The sequence below is a fragment of the Heteronotia binoei genome, chromosome 3, assembly GCF_032191835.1.
Source record: "Heteronotia binoei isolate CCM8104 ecotype False Entrance Well chromosome 3, APGP_CSIRO_Hbin_v1, whole genome shotgun sequence".
NCBI lineage: Eukaryota > Metazoa > Chordata > Lepidosauria > Squamata > Gekkonidae > Heteronotia > Heteronotia binoei.
The window spans coordinates 27,008,238-27,029,806 of NC_083225.1; the positions used below are offsets into that span (position 1 = coordinate 27,008,238).

The 21,569-nt window shown below is 49.3% G+C and overlaps 1 protein-coding gene across 1 annotated transcript in view; it reads right to left on the reverse strand.

Moving 5' to 3' along the window:
* Positions 1 to 18,318, reverse strand: part of GPR180 (G protein-coupled receptor 180) — a 130,849-nt gene extending 112,531 nt beyond the window's left edge. Inside the window, exons 1-4 of the mRNA XM_060233616.1 lie at positions 18,131 to 18,318; positions 14,763 to 14,921; positions 10,417 to 10,617; positions 8,288 to 8,468 (exon numbers count right to left, since the gene is read on the reverse strand). Of these exons, the coding sequence (XP_060089599.1) occupies positions 8,288 to 8,468; positions 10,417 to 10,617; positions 14,763 to 14,921; positions 18,131 to 18,287 (698 nt within the window). The 5' untranslated portion in view covers positions 18,288 to 18,318. The remainder of the gene's footprint in view (positions 1 to 8,287; positions 8,469 to 10,416; positions 10,618 to 14,762; positions 14,922 to 18,130) is intronic.
* Between the last annotated feature and the right edge of the window lie 3,251 nt (positions 18,319 to 21,569).

The following is a 21,569-nucleotide window of genomic DNA, read 5'->3' on the forward strand; positions in this document are numbered from 1 at the left end:
GTGATGGAGTTAAAGGGCGTCACTCAGCGTGTGTGATGGAGTTAAAGGGCGTCACTCAGCGTGTGTGATGGAGTTAAAGGGCGTCACTCAGCGTGTGTGATGGAGTTAAAGGGCGTCACTCAGCGTGTGTGATGGAGTTAAAGGGCGTCACTCAGCGTGTGTGATGGAGTTAAAGGGCATCCTTCAGCGTGTGTGGTGGAGTTAAAGGGCATCCTTCAGCGTGTGTGGTGGAGTTAAAGGGCATCCTTCAGCGTGTGTGGTGGAGTTAAAGGGCATCCTTCAGCGTGTGTGATGGAGTTAAAGGGCACCCTTCAGCGTGTGTGATGGAGTTAAAGGGCACCCTTCAGCGTGTGTGATGGAGTTAAAGGGCACCCTTCAGCGTGTGTGATGGAGTTAAAGGGCACCCTTCAGCGTGTGTGATGGAGTTAAAGGGCATCCTTCAGCGTGTGTGATGGAGTTAAAGGGCATCACTCAGCGTATGTGCTGGAGTTAAAGGGCATCACTCAGCGTGTGTGCTGGAGTTAAAGGGCATCCTTCAGCGTGTGTGCTGGAGTTAAAGGGCATCCTTCAGCGTGTGTGCTGGAGTTAAAGGGCATCCTTCAGCGTGTGTGCTGGAGTTAAAGGGCATCACTCAGCGTGTGTGATGGAGTTAAAGGGCATCACTCAGCGTGTGTGATGGAGTTAAAGGGCATCACTCAGCGTGTGTGATGGAGTTAAAGGGCATCACTCAGCGTGTGTGATGGAGTTAAAGGGCATCACTCAGCGTGTGTGATGGAGTTAAAGGGCATCACTCAGCGTGTGTGATGGAGTTAAAGGGCATCACTCAGCGTGTGTGATGGAGTTAAAGGGCATCACTCAGCGTGTGTGATGGAGTTAAAGGGCATCACTCAGCGTGTGTGATGGAGTTAAAGGGCATCACTCAGCGTGTGCGATGGAGTTAAAGGGCACCCTTCAGCGTGTGTGGTGGAGTTAAAGGGCACCCTTCAGCGTGTGTGGTGGAGTTAAAGGGCACCCTTCAGCGTGTGTGGTGGAGTTAAAGGGCACCCGTCAGCGTGTGTGGTGGAGTTAAAGGGCACCCGTCAGCGTGTGTGGTGGAGTTAAAGGGCACCCGTCAGCGTGTGTGGTGGAGTTAAAGGGCATCACTCAGCGTGTGTGATGGAGTTAAAGGGCATCACTCAGCGTGTGTGATGGAGTTAAAGGGCATCATTCAGCGTGTGTGATGGAGTTAAAGGGCATCATTCAGCGTGTGTGATGGAGTTAAAGGGCATCATTCAGCGTGTGTGATGGAGTTAAAGGGCATCATTCAGCGTGTGTGATGGAGTTAAAGGGCATCATTCAGCGTGTGTGGTGGAGTTAAAGGGCATCATTCAGCGTGTGTGATGGAGTTAAAGGGCACCCTTCGGCGTGTGTGGTGGAGTTAAAGGGCACCCTTCGGCGTGTGTGGTGGAGTTAAAGGGCACCCTTCGGCGTGTGGGGTGGAGTTAAAGGGCACCCTTCGGCGTGTGTGGTGGAGTTAAAGGGCACCCTTCGGCGTGTGTGGTGGAGTTAAAGGGCACCCTTCGGCGTGTGTGGTGGAGTTAAAGGGCACCCTTCGGCGTGTGTGGTGGAGTTAAAGGGCACCCTTCGGCGTGTGTGGTGGAGTTAAAGGGCACCCTTCGGCGTGTGTGGTGGAGTTAAAGGGCACCCTTCGGCGTGTGTGGTGGAGTTAAAGGGCGTCACTCAGCGTGTGTGATGGAGTTAAAGGGCGTCACTCAGCGTGTGTGATGGAGTTAAAGGGCGTCCTTCAGCGTGTGTGATGGAGTTAAAGGGCGTCCTTCAGCGTGTGTGGTGGAGTTAAAGGGCATCCTTCAGCGTGTGTGGTGGAGTTAAAGGGCATCACTCAGCGTGTGTGGTGGAGTTAAAGGGCGCCCGTCAGCGTGTGTGGTGGAGTTAAAGGGCGCCCGTCAGCGTGTGTGGTGGAGTTAAAGGGCGCCCGTCGGCGTGTGTGGTGGAGTTAAAGGGCGCCCGTCGGCGTGTGTGGTGGAGTTAAAGGGCGCCCTTCGGCGTGTGTGGTGGAGTTAAAGGGCGCCCTTCGGCGTGTGTGGTGGAGTTAAAGGGCGCCCTTCGGCGTTTGTGGTGGAGTTAAAGGGCGCCCTTCGGCGTGTGTGGTGGAGTTAAAGGGCGCCCTTCGGCGTGTGTGGTGGAGTTAAAGGGCGCCCTTCGGCGTGTGTGGTGGAGTTAAAGGGCGCCCTTCGGCGTGTGTGGTGGAGTTAAAGGGCATCACTCAGCGTGTGTGGTGGAGTTAAAGGGCGCCCGTCAGCGTGTGTGGTGGAGTTAAAGGGCGCCCGTCAGCGTGTGTGGTGGAGTTAAAGGGCGCCCGTCGGCGTGTGTGGTGGAGTTAAAGGGCGCCCGTCGGCGTGTGTGGTGGAGTTAAAGGGCGCCCTTCGGCGTGTGTGGTGGAGTTAAAGGGCGCCCTTCGGCGTGTGTGGTGGAGTTAAAGGGCGCCCTTCGGCGTTTGTGGTGGAGTTAAAGGGCGCCCTTCGGCGTGTGTGGTGGAGTTAAAGGGCGCCCTTCGGCGTGTGTGGTGGAGTTAAAGGGCGCCCTTCGGCGTGTGTGGTGGAGTTAAAGGGCACCCTTCGGCGTGTGTGGTGGAGTTATAGGGCGCCCTTCGGCGTGTGTGGTGGAGTTAAAGGGCGCCCGTCGGCGTGTGTGGTGGAGTTAAAGGGCGCCCGTCGGCGTGTGTGGTGGAGTTAAAGGGCGCCCGTCGGCGTGTGTGGTGGAGTTAAAGGGCGCCCTTCGGCGTGTGTGGTGGAGTTAAAGGGCGCCCTTCGGCGTGTGTGGTGGAGTTAAAGGGCGCCCTTCGGCGTGTGTGGTGGAGTTAAAGGGCGCCCTTCGGCGTGTGTGGTGGAGTTAAAGGGCGCCCTTCGGCGTGTGTGGTGGAGTTAAAGGGCACCCTTCGGCGTGTGTGGTGGAGTTAAAGGGCACCCTTCGGCGTGTGTGGTGGAGTTAAAGGGCGTCACTCAGCGTGTGTGGTGGAGTTAAAGGGCGTCACTCAGCGTGTGTGGTGGAGTTAAAGGGCGTCACTCAGCGTGTGTGATGGAGTTAAAGGGCGTCACTCAGCGTGTGTGATGGAGTTAAAGGGCATCCTTCAGCGTGTGTGGTGGAGTTAAAGGGCATCCTTCAGCGTGTGTGGTGGAGTTAAAGGGCACCCTTCGGCGTGTGTGGTGGAGTTAAAGGGCACCCTTCGGCGTGTGTGGTGGAGTTAAAGGGCACCCTTCGGCGTGTGTGCTGGAGTTAAAGGGCACCCTTCCGCGTGTGTGATGGAGTTAAAGGGCATCACTCAGCGTGTGTGATGGAGTTAAAGGGCGTCACTCAGCGTGTGTGATGGAGTTAAAGGGCGTCACTCAGCGTGTGTGATGGAGTTAAAGGGCGTCACTCAGCGTGTGTGATGGAGTTAAAGGGCGTCACTCAGCGTGTGTGATGGAGTTAAAGGGCGTCACTCAGCGTGTGTGATGGAGTTAAAGGGCGTCACTCAGCGTGTGTGATGGAGTTAAAGGGCGTCACTCAGCGTGTGTGATGGAGTTAAAGGGCGTCACTCAGCGTGTGTGATGGAGTTAAAGGGCGTCACTCAGCGTGTGTGATGGAGTTAAAGGGCGTCACTCAGCGTGTGTGGTGGAGTTAAAGGGCGTCACTCAGCGTGTGTGGTGGAGTTAAAGGGCACCCTTCGGCGTGTGTGGTGGAGTTAAAGGGCACCCTTCGGCGTGTGTGGTGGAGTTAAAGGGCACCCTTCGGCGTGTGTGGTGGAGTTAAAGGGCACCCTTCGGCGTGTGTGATGGAGTTAAAGGGCATCACTCAGCGTGTGTGATGGAGTTAAAGGGCGTCACTCAGCGTGTGTGATGGAGTTAAAGGGCGTCACTCAGCGTGTGTGATGGAGTTAAAGGGCGTCACTCAGCGTGTGTGATGGAGTTAAAGGGCGTCACTCAGCGTGTGTGATGGAGTTAAAGGGCGTCACTCAGCGTGTGTGATGGAGTTAAAGGGCGTCACTCAGCGTGTGTGATGGAGTTAAAGGGCGTCACTCAGCGTGTGTGATGGAGTTAAAGGGCGTCACTCAGCGTGTGTGATGGAGTTAAAGGGCGTCACTCAGCGTGTGTGATGGAGTTAAAGGGCGTCACTCAGCGTGTGTGATGGAGTTAAAGGGCGTCACTCAGCGTGTGTGGTGGAGTTAAAGGGCGTCACTCAGCGTGTGTGGTGGAGTTAAAGGGCACCCTTCGGCGTGTGTGGTGGAGTTAAAGGGCACCCTTCGGCGTGTGTGGTGGAGTTAAAGGGCACCCTTCGGCGTGTGTGGTGGAGTTAAAGGGCACCCTTCGGCGTGTGTGGTGGAGTTAAAGGGCACCCTTCGGCGTGTGTGGTGGAGTTAAAAAGCACCCTTCGGCGTGTGTGGTGGAGTTAAAGGGCACCCTTCGGCGTGTGTGGTGGAGTTAAAGGGCACCCTTCGGCGTGTGTGGTGGAGTTAAAGGGCACCCTTCGGCGTGTGTGGTGGAGTTAAAGGGCACCCTTCGGCGTGTGTGGTGGAGTTAAAGGGCACCCTTCGGCGTGTGTGGTGGAGTTAAAGGGCACCCTTCGGCGTGTGTGGTGGAGTTAAAGGGCACCCTTCGGCGTGTGTGGTGGAGTTAAAGGGCACCCTTCGGCGTGTGTGGTGGAGTTAAAGGGCACCCTTCGGCGTGTGTGGTGGAGTTAAAGGGCACCCTTCAGCGTGTGTGATGGAGTTAAAGGGCGTCACTCAGCGTGTGTGATGGAGTTAAAGGGCACCCTTCGGCGTGTGTGGTGGAGTTAAAGGGCGTCCTTCAGCGTGTGTGATGGAGTTAAAGGGCGTCCTTCAGCGTGTGTGATGGAGTTAAAGGGCATCCTTCAGCGTGTGTGGTGGAGTTAAAGGGCATCCTTCAGCGTGTGTGGTGGAGTTAAAGGGCATCACTCAGCGTGTGTGGTGGAGTTAAAGGGCGCCCGTCAGCGTGTGTGGTGGAGTTAAAGGGCGCCCGTCAGCGTGTGTGATGGAGTTAAAGGGCATCACTCAGCGTGTGTGATGGAGTTAAAGGGCGTCACTCAGCGTGTGTGATGGAGTTAAAGGGCGTCACTCAGCGTGTGTGATGGAGTTAAAGGGCGTCACTCAGCGTGTGTGATGGAGTTAAAGGGCGTCACTCAGCGTGTGTGATGGAGTTAAAGGGCGTCACTCAGCGTGTGTGATGGAGTTAAAGGGCGTCACTCAGCGTGTGTGATGGAGTTAAAGGGCGTCACTCAGCGTGTGTGATGGAGTTAAAGGGCATCCTTCAGCGTGTGTGATGGAGTTAAAGGGCATCCTTCAGCGTGTGTGGTGGAGTTAAAGGGCATCCTTCAGCGTGTGTGGTGGAGTTAAAGGGCATCCTTCAGCGTGTGTGATGGAGTTAAAGGGCATCCTTCAGCGTGTGTGATGGAGTTAAAGGGCATCACTCAGCGTGTGTGATGGAGTTAAAGGGCACCCTTCAGCGTGTGTGCTGGAGTTAAAGGGCATCCTTCAGCGTGTGTGCTGGAGTTAAAGGGCATCCTTCAGCGTGTGTGATGGAGTTAAAGGGCATCACTCAGCGTGTGTGATGGAGTTAAAGGGCATCACTCAGCGTGTGTGATGGAGTTAAAGGGCATCACTCAGCGTGTGTGATGGAGTTAAAGGGCATCACTCAGCGTGTGTGATGGAGTTAAAGGGCATCACTCAGCGTGTGTGATGGAGTTAAAGGGCATCACTCAGCGTGTGTGATGGAGTTAAAGGGCATCACTCAGCGTGTGTGATGGAGTTAAAGGGCATCACTCAGCGTGTGTGATGGAGTTAAAGGGCATCACTCAGCGTGTGTGATGGAGTTAAAGGGCATCACTCAGCGTGTGTGATGGAGTTAAAGGGCATCACTCAGCGTGTGTGATGGAGTTAAAGGGCATCACTCAGCGTGTGTGGTGGAGTTAAAGGGCACCCTTCAGCGTGTGTGGTGGAGTTAAAGGGCACCCTTCAGCGTGTGTGGTGGAGTTAAAGGGCACCCTTCAGCGTGTGTGGTGGAGTTAAAGGGCACCCGTCAGCGTGTGTGGTGGAGTTAAAGGGCACCCGTCAGCGTGTGTGATGGAGTTAAAGGGCATCACTCAGCGTGTGTGATGGAGTTAAAGGGCATAATTCAGCGTGTGTGATGGAGTTAAAGGGCATCATTCAGCGTGTGTGATGGATTTAAAGGGCATCATTCAGCGTGTGTGATGGAGTTAAAGGGCATCATTCAGCGTGTGTGATGGAGTTAAAGGGCATCATTCAGCGTGTGTGATGGAGTTAAAGGGCATCATTCAGCGTGTGTGATGGAGTTAAAGGGCATCATTCAGCGTGTGTGATGGAGTTAAAGGGCATCATTCAGCGTGTGTGATGGATTTAAAGGGCATCATTCAGCGTGTGTGGTGGATTTAAAGGGCATCATTCAGCGTGTGTGATGGATTTAAAGGGCATCATTCAGCGTGTGTGATGGATTTAAAGGGCATCATTCAGCGTGTGTGATGGATTTAAAGGGCATCATTCACCGTGTGTGATGGATTTAAAGGGCATCATTCAGCGTGTGTGATGGATTTAAAGGGCATCATTCAGCGTGTGTGATGGAGTTAAAGGGCATCATTCAGCGTGTGTGATGGAGTTAAAGGGCATCATTCAGCGTGTGTGATGGAGTTAAAGGGCATCATTTAGCGTGTGTGATGGATTTAAAGGGCATCATTTAGTGTGTGTGATCACAGCTATAATGTATACATTCTGGTCCCTTGTGCAAGCACCAGTCGTATCCAACTCTGGGGTGACATTGCATCACAACGTTTTTACGTCAGACTTTTTTACGGGCTGTCCCGGGTACTGGAAAGCATCCCCCGCCCCAGCTTTCTTGCAGCATCATGGTGCTTATTTTTTCTATGATCCTTCTCCAACATTCTTCTTTACAATATCTTGGGATGGATGGCAGCAAAGCTTAAAGTGACTGTTGTGTGAGCAGTAAAATCTGGATGTTCACAGTCCCACCCACGCAGCCATGACTTTCCCTTCCCCAGTTCCCGTGAAGGCCATGGCCTCCACCATTATGGGGAGAGGGCTCTTTTGAGGGTTTTTTTGTATTGGTAACTGACATTGCAATATACAGATAAAGGTAAAGGTAGTCCCCCTGTGCAAGCACCAGTCGTTTCCGACTCTGGGGTGACGTCGCATCATGATGTTTTCACAGCAGGCTTTGTTTTACGGGGTGGTTTGCCATTGCCTTCCCCAGTCATCTACACTTCCACCCCGCCCCCAGCAAACTGAGTACTCATTTCACCAACCTCAGAAGGATGGAAGGCAGAGTACACCTTGAGACAGCTACCTGAACTCAGCTTCCGCCGGGATTGAACTCAGGTCATGAGCAGAGTGCTTGGACTGCAGTACTGCAGCTTTACCACTCTGCACCACGGGGCTCCTTCTATCAATATACAGGTACAACAGCAATACACAGATGTAACGTAGCATTATACAGATATAACAGACATAACAATATACAGAGAGAACACTACAGTTCATAAACTAATCCCTTATCAGGATTAGGGATTCAGGACTCATCATTTATTTCTGTGCAACCTTTCACCAGTTTACTTAAGGGACAGCAGCGCAGACAGGAATTCTGGCCCTAAATGCAGATGATAAAAAACTGGGAGGAACAGAACCATTACAGAGGTTGCACACAAATTCAAAACAAGAGCTGAAAGCACACGCATCCCTAGCGATAGCTGGAATTTCGATCATGCTGAACTTTAAAGATGCATGTATGTATTGGCTGCATCTACATGGGCTAGGGTTTCTCAATGGCAGCACCAATGCTATGGAATGCTCTCCCAAAGGCCATAAGAGCCCTGCGGGATCTCTCCCAATTCCACAGGGCCTGTAAAACTGAACTTTTTCGACAGGCCTATAAGAACGAAGTGGGAGAAGGCTGCCTCTTCGACGCTGCTGAGTTATACCATCAAAAGGGCCACTGACAGATAATCAGAAGAACTGTGTCATCAAAAACAATCTGATCTGCCCATGTCGAAATTCTTGCATATCGCCAAAGATGGAGTTTTTCAACTGTTCGTGTTACGTTTTATTGTTTTAAAATTGTAACTGAAATTGTGGGTTTAACATGACCGTCAGCCGCCCTGAGTCCGCTTGCGGAATGGGCGGCATATAAATTTAATATATATATTTTTTGCATATTAAACAATGCATTTTGCCCATGGTCCTCAACTCCGAGACTTTAAAGCCTACCTTGAGAAGTGCAAGTAGTTAGCAAAAGCCGAGGCGGCCTGCAACAGCAACGCGGTGGAGAGGACCTTCAGCACCATGTGCATCGGTCCGCCTTTGTTGATCGTTTGCCACAAGGACTGAGCGTAGATGCAAGCGGCGACAAAGTACCCCAGGACCAGCAGGAAGAAGAACTCGTGGAGGCCTGCAGGAAGAGGAACTCATGCGGAATCAGCAAATCACAACACACGATACCATGAAAGCGACCAAGCATGATACCGACCAGGTCAGCAAAACAACGATTTTTGCCTGCGTTGCCAGGGAATCAAACAAAAAGAAACCCAACTCCTGCCGGTGGTTGACTTGCAAACAGAAGCACGGCTGTGATGAAATGCTGACATTACATTGAGCGGACGTGATCCATCCCCAGCATTTGTTTCATTAGCGCAGATAACAGTACGAGCCATTTATACCAGGGGTATCAAACTTATTTGTTGTGTGGGCCAGCTCTGATATATATGAGACCTTGTTGGGCTGGGCCATGTCACGTGCGTAACTATTTCAGGTCTCTTTGACCACTACAGGGGACGTGTTACAAACCACTTTTGCATGTCGCGCAAACCAGTCGTTATTTTTGTCTTAGGGTTACCCTTAGAGAGAGTAAATTCTGGGGGGAATTTTGGAGAGGCCTGCAACTGGTATTTGTGCCAGATTCAGGCGGGGAGCCGTGTTGGCCTGAAGCGGCGGAACAAAGTTTGAGTCCAGTGGCACCTTGAAGACCAACCAAGTTCTGTGCAAGGTATAAGCAATTGTGCCCATGCACAAGTTTTATTATGGATATAGGCTTTTCTATGCATACTCAAGCGCACGAAAGCTTATGCCCAGAATAAAACTCTGTGGGTTGTAAAGATGCCACTGGACTCAAACTTTGTTCTGCTCCTTGTGCTGTGATATCTGACCACCAGGTGTCACTGCTGCAATACTTGAAGAGATACTAGAACAAAGCAGGAGTCCAGTAAGACCAACAAAGTTTTATTCAGAATGTAAACTTTCGTGGGCGTACATTTGTTGGTCTTAAAGATGCTACTGGACTCCTATTTGGTTTAGACCAACATGGCTGCTCCACCTGGACTTATCTACATTGAAGATACACTGTTTAGCTCCTACAGCCCCATGCAGGACACAACTTCAGATTCTGAAAGAGTTATACTATTTTCCTATTAACCAATTTTGTGCATCCAAGCCCATGAAGAAACCAACGTAAATTGAAATGGGAGATGGCACTGAATTCTGAGACAAAAGGGGGAAAATTCCAGATTTCAGTCTTAAAGAGAACTATATCAAAGGATGGTTGACTTCAATGGAACAGTACAAAGCATCCAAACGCAGTCTTACTCTTTCATTTAAACTAAAAAGGCTCTTGTTAAAGCTGTCCTAATGGCTGGAACTAGGGGGGGGGGGGGGTAAAGGTATTACGAAGTAACATTCGTGCTAAAATTGAACAACATAACCAAAACCAGCAGTGTAGAAATGGAAATTGCTGTCTTTAAAGAAAGTAAAAAGGGTAAAGGTAGTCCCCTGTGCAAGCCCCAGTTGTTTCCGACTATGGGGTGACATTGCTTTCACAACGTTTTCACGGCAGACTTTGCATAGGGTGGTTTGCCATTGCCTTCCTTAGTCATATACACTTTCCCCCCAGCAAGCCGGTTACTCATTTTACTGACCTCAGAAGGATGGAAGGCTGAGTCAACCTGGAGCCGGCTACCTGAACCAGCTCTTGCTGGGATCAAACCCAGGTCGTGAGCAGAGGGCTCCGACTGCAGTACTGCAGCTTTACCACTCTGCACCACGGGGCTTTAAAGCTTTAAAACAGTTGCCCAAATGAAATTAAAAAGATATTTCACGTTAAGGGAAACACAATTCTAACAGACAAAAAAACCACCCTGATCTATGAGGATGAGCCAGGAAATGACTGCTGCTTCACTCCCCAAGCAGGAAGAGCCACGGGGTTTCCTTTCCCACTTATAAAGAATGAGATGACAGGACAAAGTCAGGCTATAAGTTTTCTTTGCCCAGAAAAATAGTTTATAAACATTTCATCGGTTTTCTGCGTTTCTCACACGCACCCACAATGTCAAGAAAAAACATCTTACCAGATTCCCCTGCACTAAAGTGATCTAACGGATTCCCTGCTGCATCTGGGTTTAGTATTACCATTTCAAACCGAACGTCCTCCGACTCAGAATGCTCATAGTTCTCCGCGCAGGTAAACTTGTCAACGTAAAACACATACCACGTTTCTGGATAGGGAATCTGGGACACAGTCAGATTTTGTTCTGTGCTGTTCACGTTCACTTCAAGAGAAACAAGACCAAAATCAGCAATTCAAAAAAGCTGCTTAAATAAAAATGTCCAGTTATAGATTAGAAAAAGACGTTAGTAAGCAAGAAACTTTCAAGCTAGGGCCTACAGAGGTATAGCAATCCGCCCCCCATCTCTAAAATTTTGATCTGGTTTTACAGCCAATGCCTCCCTCCAAGTCTATGAACCCTGCTTGACCTGACTGCGTGCCCCTACAATGCAATGCTTTCCTTTTGTAAGGTGGCTGGCAACAATCATTTTAGAGGAGGACATGAACACAACAAAGACCCACTACTCACTTCTGTGGAAAATTGTGGCTTGCTGCTGGGTAAGAATATGCTTCCTCTTTTTTTCTCGTGTGCAGTACGGTAACTGTTTCCAGGTTTGTGACAAACCACAGTGAGTTCAGTGGCACCCTTCAGACCAACAAAGTTCAATTCTGGGTATAGGCTTTTGTGTGCATGGTCTTAAAAGTGCCGCTGGACTAAAACTTTGTTCTACTGCTTCAGATCAACACGGCTATCCACCTGAATCAAACCAAAGTTTGCCATTATAACCAAGGAGCAAACTATCACTTGTCCTTTGGATTGGCTATGGTATTGTCTGAATGGGACCAAGTTACAGTCCCCAGGTTTTTTTAAAGGGAATTAAGAAGAAAAACTGTTTTTAATTAGAATTGCCTGTATCTTGAATGACCGACACAGACTATTAGAACGATTACTTACAGAAAGCTTACATTCTGAATAAAACTAAGTTGGTCTTGAAGGTGCAATCGACTCCTATTTTGTTCTACTGCTTCAGACCAACACAGCTGCCTATTAGAATCCATTTAATTACATTATGTAAACTCCTTAGGGATCTTTATGTCATATTTTCCATCTGGGATATAATTTGGTTTGACCACACGCAAATTAAGAATGACCCTGACCAGTGCTGTTGAGGGAATAGTTTCAGATGAACAGCTGAACAAAACTCAAGTCCAGTAGCACTTTAGAGACCAACACATTTCCCAGAGAATAAGCGTTCATGACCCTGACCTGGGATAGGCCAGTCTTGTCAAATCTCAGAAGCTAAGCAGGGTCAGCCCTGGTTAGTATTTGGATGGGAGACCATGAAGGTCACAACGCAGAGGCAGACAATGCAATCTGCCAGCGAATGCCTCTTGTCTTCAAAAACCTCCAGGGGCATCACAGAATCATAGAGTTGGAAGGGACCCCAGGGTCATCTAGTCCAACCCCCTGCACAATGCAGGAAATTCACAAATACCTCCACCTAAATTCACAGGATCTTTATTGCTGTCAGATGGCCATCTAGCCTCTGTTCAGAAACCTCCAAGGGAGGAGAGCCCACCACCTCCCGAGGAAGCCTGTTCCACTGAGGAACTGCTCTAATGGTCAGGTTCTTCCTAATGTTGAGTTGGAAACTCTTAATTTCAACCCATTGGCTCTGGTCCTACCTTCTGGGGCCACAGAGAACAATTCCACCCCATTTTCTAGATGACAGCCCTTCAAGTACTTGAAGATGGTGTCATATCACCTCTCAGCCACCTCCTCTCCAGGCTAAACATGCCCAGCTCCTTCAAGTAAATAGACTGTGACATAAATTGACTGTGACATAAGCTGACATCATGCACGCAAGCTTTTTGTGAGTCATGAAATACCTAATTTGACATATCTGACCAAGTAAGCTTTGACTTATGGAAGTTTATACCGTGGTCAATTTTGCTAGGTCTTGAGGAAACCATTGGACTCACATTTTCTGCTGCTTCAGGAACTGACAGTAAGTTCTGTACAGCCAATATTTGTGTGTCATAAGGGATGTTACACAATCACGACTTTAAGAGATAAATCTTGGAGAGGAGTTCAGACCCAGATCTTGTGTGTGTGTGGGTAAAGTGCAGTCAAATCATGGCTGACTTATGGCAACCCATAAGAGGGACGGTGGCTCAGCGGTAGAGCATCTGCTTGGTAAGCAGAAGGTCCCAGGTTCAATCCCCGGCATCTCCAACTAAAAAGGGTCCAGGCAAGTAGGCATGAAAAACCTCAGCTTGAGACCCTGGAGAGCCGCTGCCAGTCTGAGTAGACAAGACTGACTTTGATGGACCCAGGGTCTGATGCAGTATAAGGCAGCTTCATATGTTCAACCCCAGCAAGGGGCTTTCAAGGCAAGAGAGAAGCAGAGCTGGTTGGCCATGACCTTCTTCTACAGAACCTTCCTTGGTGCTCTCCCTTCAAAGCACTGGCCTTGATTAGTTTCTAAGATGTGATGAGACTGAGCTAGACCACACTGTCTTCCCTCCCAAGCGAACCTTAGAAAAGCTGAAATGACTACATCCTAGGGACTCCACTCCACTTTTGGTGGATTCCTTGATGAGCTTTCATATGTATTTTCCCGCAGAAGGCTTAACGAATGCTGATATCAAATACAAAGCACGCTTACACAATACTAGTCAGTTTGGACTCTTCTCTGGGAGAACCGGGTTTGATTCCCCACTCCTCCACTTGCACCTGCTGGAATGGCCTTGGGTCAGCCATAGCTCTGGCAGAGGTTGTCCTTGAAAGGGCAGCTGCTGTGAGAGTCCTCTCAGTCCCACCCACCTCCCAAGGTGTCTGCTGTAAGTCGCTCTGAGTCTCTGATTCAGAGAGAAGGGTGGAGTATAAATCTGCAACTCTTCTTTGCTTCCAGAATAGGACCTAGGGGAATCAATCAGGGAGTGGCTTTGGATGCAGTATTTTACTCCTGGGAAAATGAGACTCTTCTCCAACAAACAGTGCAATCGTTTTTTAATGGAAACTGCAATGTGCAATGCCACTAGGCAAATGACACCAGCCCCTAGAGAGTCAGTTTGGTGCAGTGGTTAAGTGTATGGACTCTTATCTGGCAGAACTGGCTTTGATTCCCCACTCCTCCATTTGCAGCTGCTGGAATGGCCTTGGGTCAGCCATAGCTTTGGCAGGAGTTGTCCTTGAAAGGGCAGCTGCTGTGAAAAGCTCTCTCAGCCCCACCTACCTCACAGGGTGCCTGTTGTGGGGGGGAGAGTAGAGGAGATTGTGACCGCTCTGAGACTCCTGAGATTCAGAGTATAGGGCGGGATATAAATCCAATATCATCTTCTTCTATCAGTTACAGTGTGTGATGAGATCAGTTCTGAGCAAACTAATTTGGTGAATTTAGATTTTTAAGAGCGATTAAAATATTCGCCGGAGACTTTTAAAAAAAACCGTTGTACCCACCAACTGTCTCTGGGATCCTGAGATGATTTACAACAGGGGTGGCCAACAGTAGCTCTCCAGATGTTTTTCTGCCTACAACTCCCATCAGCCCCAGCCATTGGCCATTGGCCATGCCGGCTGGGGCTGATGGGAGTTGTAGGCAAAAAAACATATGAAGAGCTACCGTTGGCCACCCGATTTACAATAACAGCAGTAGCAACAACAACAAACCCTCACACAAAATGTATGCTTTGTTGCTGTACAACCCGTGCACAGATGTGCTCAAATCATCTAGATTATTGGTTTTAAGCAATAAACAGCAGCTGCAGGGTTGGATCCTGAAGAGGCATTTTGCTTGTAGAGGCACCGGCCTCTGGTGGAAGGAGTCTTTCCTGGCAGAAGGTGTCTGACACCCAGGGGTGGAATTCCAGCAGGAGCCCCTTTGCAGATTAGGCCACACCCCCTGATGTAGCCAATCCTCCAAGAGCTTGCAAGGCTCTTTTTTTGTAAGCTCTTGGAGGATTGGCTACATCAGGGGTGTGTGGCCTACGATGCAAAGGAGCTCCTGCTAGAATTCCACCCCTGCTGACACCAAGTGAAGAGTTCTCTCACTAGAGGAAAGCGCCTCTGTTAGTGGAATGAATATCAAGGATCCAACCAAAAGAGGCTCCCATTGATCAAGTTATCCTCCTCCCCCTGCCTATAATATGCAGCCAAGAGATCACAACATTGCCAATGGAAGATCACTGCTGACCACCGTCACTAGCGATGGAAAGTTGTCCTGCATCATCTCAGAAAAGATGTGGGTGTCATGCATGCATCAAAGGACAGCACAAGGGTGTTCTACCAAGGAAAGAAGCGGAGGTTTTAAGCCTGTGTGTTGATCCATTCGTGCATTGCAATGAGACGCGCATCCCCCAACTCACTTATCAACGGAGCCTTGGACAGTTTTTCCGTACAGCTGTAACCCGGGAGGCTTTCTTGCAGCTTCTGCCATTCTTGAGCTTGAAACAGGTGAAGCCTGGCTTCCTTCCCGACGGCTGTTGCTACGTTGTGGATTCTGACATACAGAAGAGCACAATCACCTTGATATTTAAAAAGAAGTCAGATTCTATTACACAGATAAGGCAGAAAGAAAGGAGACATATTCCCTATGCCTCTGCTCATGCTGGCAAGTAGTCTCTTAACGGACACTGCCGTCTAATCTTCAGCGTTCCAGCGATACCTACTCTGATGATTGGTATCATTTTACAAGGAAAGGAAAGGTCTCCTGTGCAAGTACCTGTCATTTCTGACTCTGGGGTGATGTTGCTTTCACAACGTTTTCACGGCAGACGTTTTACGGGATGGTTTGCCACTGCCTTCCCCAGTCATCTACACCTTCCCCCCAGCAAGCTGGGTACTCATTTTACCGACCTCGGAAGGATGGAAGGCTGAGTCAACCTCAGCTTCTGCTGGGGATCGAACTCAGGTCATGAGCAGCGCTTAGGACTGCAGTACTGCAGCTTTAACACTCTGCGCCACGGGGCTCTTGTATCATTTTATAAACAACTTCACAAAAGCAGAGAACGTTCTGGAATGAAGGTAAGTCTGATACATTCATGCCGGGTTGAGATTCTAGGAGAAGCTCCTATGCATATTAGGCCACACCCCCCTGATGTCACCAATCCTCCAAGAGCTTACACAAAAGAGCCTTGTAAGGTCTTGGAGGATTGGCTACATCAGGGGGTGTGGCCTAATATGCAAAGGCGCTCCTGCTAGAATTCCGCCCCTGCATTTATGAAAAGGGTTTCCTGGTATTCTATTTTCAAAGGAATAACCGAATGGTATGGGAGACCTGACTCTAAAGAACCTTTAGCATTATAGAGGGATCTTTTCTTCTCACTGCAGTCTGCTCACTCCTTGAGCAGTCTGGGTCTGCACTGAAATAAACAGGAGAGGGAGTCTTCCCTTTTTTCTTTTTGAAAAGAGACTCTGACGCTATTGTGTCTGTCCTAAAGAAAATAAAGCTCTCGAGGACGAATCCCCAAATCTGGGCTCTCCCTAATACATTGCATCAGTGTTTTTAATTCTTTGTAAACAACCTTGAATCCTTTTCTGGAAAAAGGCAGGACAGAAGTGCATTAACTGAACAAACATATACTATGATATGGATATCGCCAGTGTTCCCTCTCAGCTGAGTGAGTGTGCGCTAGCTCACAGATGCTTAGCCTCCCGCTCACACATTTTTGTCTTCGCTCAGGAAGGATGACCCCAGAGCACACTGATTTGTGCAGCAGCTCACAACTTTAATGCCAGTAGCTCACAAAACAGAACTTTTGCTCACAAGCAGGGGTGTCAAACATGCAACCCAGGGGCCAAATCAGACCCCCGGGGGCTCCTATCAGGCCCCCAAACAACTGTCATCTGCTTCCTTCTCCCTCTCTTGCTTCCTTCTGCATCACAGCTTGTTTTGCAAGCCTTGCTCAACCGAACACGAGCTACAGAACAAAGTCTCTATTTTTTCCATTGGCTGAGGCTCCTCCCTTGGGAAGGAAGGAAGAGCTTGCTTTGCCAGGCTCTCTCAATTGCACAGCAGAGCTACTGAGCCAAGCCTCTCTTCTTTCTATTGGCTGAGGCTCCTATCCTTCCTGGCCCCCTGGGGAAGGATGGAAACAGCCAGAGCTTCCTTTGCCCAGTACCCTGGATCTCATGGGAGAGACACAAAGAAAGCATCTTTAAGACCAAAGAGTGCTAATGTTTTAAGCATGTTTTAAGCTGCTTCTTTTTTAATCTTTAGTTGCATTTGTGTTCTTTATAAAGTTTATATTTCTGCTACCTAATCTGAAACAGGTACACATACAGCCCGGCCCTACATGGCTTGGCCCAACTTGGGCTCATTTATGTCAGATCCAGCCCTCATAACAATTGAGTTCAGCACCCCCGTTCTACATCTTAGAGCAGGGGTCCCCAACCCCCGGGCCGTGGACTAGTACTGGGCCATGTTGTGTTACAACCGGGCCGTGAGTTGTATAATTAGTTAATTATATATTACAATGTAGAAAAAAGAAGAGACTGGATTTATATTCTGCCCTCAACTCCAAATTTCAGTCTTAGAGTGGCTCACAATCTCCTTTACCTTCCTCTCCCACAACAGACACCCTGTGAGGTGGGTGAGGCTGAGAGAGCTCTCACAGAAGCTGCCCTTTCAAGGACAACTCTGTGAGAGCTACAGCTGACCTAAGGCCATTCCAGCAGCTGCAAGTGAAGGAGTGGGAAATCAACCCCAGTTCTCCCAGCTAAGAGTCCGCACACTTAATCACCACACCAAATTAATAGAAATAAAGTGAACAATTGTTTCATCCCGAAACCATCACCCCCTGCCCCCGGTATGTGAAAAAACTGTCTTCCACAAAACCGGTCCCTGGTGCCAAAAAGGCTGGGGACTGCCAACGTTCCCTCTAAGCTGCAGTCTTGTGAGCAAAAATTCTACTTTGAGAGCTACTGGCCATAAAGTTGTGAGCTACTGCATAATTTACTGTGCTGTGGGGTCATGCTTCCTGAGCTAAGACAAAGATGTGTGAGCTGGAGGCTAAAAATCTGTGAGCTAGCTCATGCTAACTCAGCTTAGAGGGCACGCTGGTGACCGCTGGCTTAGAGGGAACGCTGGATATCACCTGTCCCTTTCTTTAGACCAGCGATGTAAGAATACTGACACTATGGGAAGTGAAACAACTACAAATGCTATCAGCACCAGATTGTTTTAATGATTGTTTTTTTAAATTGTCATATTAATGTCATGCTATTTTTAAATTGATTGCTTTATTTTGTTTCTGTGAGTCGCCCTGAGCCGGCTTCGGCAGGGAGGGCGGGATATAAATAAATAAAATAAATCTTCAACCCGTGGGTTGGGATCCTCCAGTGCAGGGGTGGCCAAACTTGCTTAACATAAGAGCCACATAGACTAAACGTCAGATGTTTGAGAGCCACAAGACATGAATGTCAGATGTTGGAAGGAAGGAAATAGATGCAGAGCGGGAGAGGTGGAAAGAAAGCAACTTTAAATGCATTTTCCAAGCTGCCAGTTGGCTTGGCGAAGTGATTTAAAGAGACAAATGCTTCTCCAAGCTCCGGGAGCTTCTAGAGCCACACAATATATGTGAAAGCGTCACAGTTTGGCCACCCCTGCTCCAGGGATTCCTACGCAGTCACCACAGAAAGCCCTGGAAGGGATCAGACAGGAGGGCTCTTCCTGCTGCCCCCCCCACCCCTGCTGCCAAGACAGCCGGATCGCGCCCCTCCAGGAGCCCCTCACCGTGGAACTGGAACTGCGCCACCACCTGCCCGGTCCTGGCGGCGGCGCTGGAGAAGCTCCCTTGGATGGTCTTGGCTTGGGCCCCGGGCAGCCAGGCGCAGGCGCCGCCCCACAGGGCTAGGCAGGCGACCCACACCAGCCGCCCCGGCCTCCCCATCCCCTACCACGTCCACTGCTCGGCCGACGGAGGGGAACGAGGGAGGCGACCAATGAGAAGGGCGCTGAGGAGACGCTTGGCCAATAGGAGCCTTCCGAAAGACGGCGGGCGGGGTTTACGGAGGTGGGACTAGCGAGGGGTGGGACCCGAAACGCACCTTAGCCCCGGCTTGCCGCGCCAAGGCCGTTATGCCGAGCGGCGTGACGTTTCCGTTGCTAAGGGAGGCGCCTGGAAACGTCAGAGGCGGGGCGGGGTAAGTCATTGTTTCGCCTCAGGTCCCAAAAGGGGGAGCTGCAGAGCCAGCAAAGAGTGAGCGCCACAACTTAAACTTCCGGTTCGGATTCGACATCTTCAGCTAGAGGGGAGGGAGTGCGCAGAAATACAGACGTGTCAGCTCCTTTCGCAAGCTCTGCTCTGCGGAAGTCGGGACGCCTGCAGTGTGGCTCTTGTAAGCCGCCTTGAGCTAGTAGAAAAGGGATGAAAATGTTTTTGTTTTTTTTAAGCAGGAACACAGTTCGGGCAGGCTTGGGGGTCAAGGGGTGTGGCTTAATACGCAAATGAGTTCCTGCTGGGCTTTTTCTACAAAAAGCCGTGCGAAACGATGGTGACATTGAGGGTGTGGCCTAACATGCAAATGAGCTCCTGCTGGACCTTTTCTACAAAAAAGCCCTGTGTGATACAATGGTGACATCAGGGGGTGTGGCCTAATATGCAAATGAACTGCTGGGCCTTTTCTACCAAAAAAGTTCTAAAAAAAAAAATAAGCATCACCATGTTCAGTGGGACCCAGGTAAGCGTGGGGGGGGGGGGTCAGATGGCACCAGAAGGCTTCCGGTTTGCTTTGCAGCAATGGACTGACAGTGCCATCTGTAGGCAGAGCGATTCTAAGCTGAAGCTGCTGCAATTAGAAATTGGCTGTTTGTCTTATTGCATATACTAACCCATCCTCCGCTGTATTTTAATGTCTTCCTTTTTTCCTAATGGCAAACTATAATGGATGTTTTAATCTCAAGACACAAACATCAGATGTTTGAGAGCAGGCAGGCAGGCGGGAGAGGGAAGGAGAGGTGGAAAGAAAGCAACTTTAAATGCATTCTCCAAGCTGCTGGGGCATTGGGGGCTTTGAGAGCCACACCTTATGTCTTAAAGAGCCACATGTGGCTCCTTGCAACGTTCCCTCTAGGCTGTGTGAGCAAAAATTCTATTTTGTGAGCTACTGGTCATTAAAGTTGCGAGCTGCTGCATGAATTAGTTTGCTCTGGGGCCATTTTTCCTGAGCTAAGACAAAAATGTGTGAGCCGAAGGCTAAAAAACTGAGCTAGGTCACACTAACTCATTTTGGAGGGAACACTGCTCCCAAGCCTGAAGCAACAGAAATTAAGTTTGAGTCCAGTGGCACCTTTAACACCATCCAGGTTTCATTTTAAGCTGCCCTGTGCATGAGTCTAGCACAGGGGTGGCCAAATTGTGGCTCAGGAGCCTCATGTGGCTCTTTCACGCATATTTTGTGGCTCTTGAAGCCCCCACCACCACATCAGCCAGCTTGGAGAAGGCATTTGTCTATTTAAATCATTTATCTCTCAATGTCTCAAGAAGGATCATGGGAGGAAAGAAGATCAAGACTCAAGGAAAAGTGGCGGACCTACCTGAAATGGGCGAAGGAAGAAAGGAGAGTGGACATTCAGTGGAAGCTTCAAGCCCTTTGTCCCTGGCTGGAAGAAGAAGAGGATGTATAGACTAAGGGGGGTGGGTTGGGGGAAATATGTAAAATGGATATCAGAAAGTGTGTAGAGAAATGGATAATGAATAATAATAATAAAATATAAATTAAAAAAATCATTTATCCAAGCCAATGGAGAATACATTTAAAGTTCAAGTTGCTTTCTTTCCACCTCTCTTCCCATCTATTTTCCTTCCTTCCTTTCCCTTCTGATGTTCATGGCTTGCGGCTCTCAAATGTGATGTTTATTCTATGTGACTCTTACATTAAGGAAGTTTGGCCACCCCGGGTCTAGCTGCACCTTTAAGTGTACGTGCAGAATTAAACGGTGTTGGTCTTAAAACTGCCACTGGACTCAAACTTTGTTCTGCAAATAGCCGGAGAAGGAATGCTACTTTTCCAGATGTGAAGTCAAGTCGAAAGTGATGGCAGCAGAATGAAGCCACAGGCCCGCAGCCGCTTTAGAGAGAGATTATCCCAACACTGCACCATAAGATTCCTGTGCAGCCTTGGATGGAGAAAACACCGCCTTAGCTTTTGCCAGGATGCATCTTGAGATCCTTGAAGGCTCCCCTGCGCTCCAGCCGGGTTGTCACCCCGGGAGGGCTGGTGGCTCAGTGGTAGAGCATCTGCTTGGTAAACAGGATTGATTTATTTGATTTGATTTATATCCCGCCCTCCTCGCCAAGGTGGGCTCAGGTTCAGTCCCTGGCATCTCCAACTAAAAAGGGTCCAGGCAAATAGGCATGAAAAACCTCAGCTTGAGACCCTGGAGAGCCGCTGCCAGTCTGAGCAGACAAGACTGACTTCGACGGACCGAGGGTCTGATTCAGTAGAAGGCAGCTTCACAGGTTCATATGTCCCAGAGTTGGGTGTGCCTTGCAGCAAACAAGCAACCCAACTTCAAAGCTGGGCTCTGTTCAGTAAAGCCTCTAAAGACAAAGTCCAAAATTGGTTTATTACATTCTCAGCGCCAAATAACAGTTAAACCCCCACTTGTACAGCTGCGTTTGCTCCTACATCCGACTTCTAGACACCCAGGGCTTTTTTTTGTAGCAGGAACTCCTTTGCATATTAGGCCACACACTCGATGTAATTTATTTATTTATTTCTAACTAACTAACTAACCTGCCCTCCCCACCAAAGCAGGCTCAGGGCAGCTCACAGTATAAAATCACAGCAACAATTAATACATATTATAAAATTACAGATTCTACAATTTAAACATTTGTTTGATGCTAATCTCATTAGATGTTGTATATTTTCAGCGGCGACGGCATTTCTCCAGTTTCCTACGATGTAGGCTCCGTGTCAGTTAAAAGCCAACCGGAAGAGAGCGGTCTAGCAGGCCTTGCGGGACTGTACAAGGTTCCGCAAGGCCCTCACTTCCTCTGGCAGTTGGTTCCACCAGTAGGCAATCCTCCAAGAGTTTACAACAGGCCCTGTAAGAAAAGCCCTGTAAGCTCTTGGAGGATTGGCTACATCGGGGTATGTGGCCTAATATGCAAAGAAGTTCCTGTTACAAAAAAAGCCCTGCAAATAACAACAGCACTGCTCTTAAA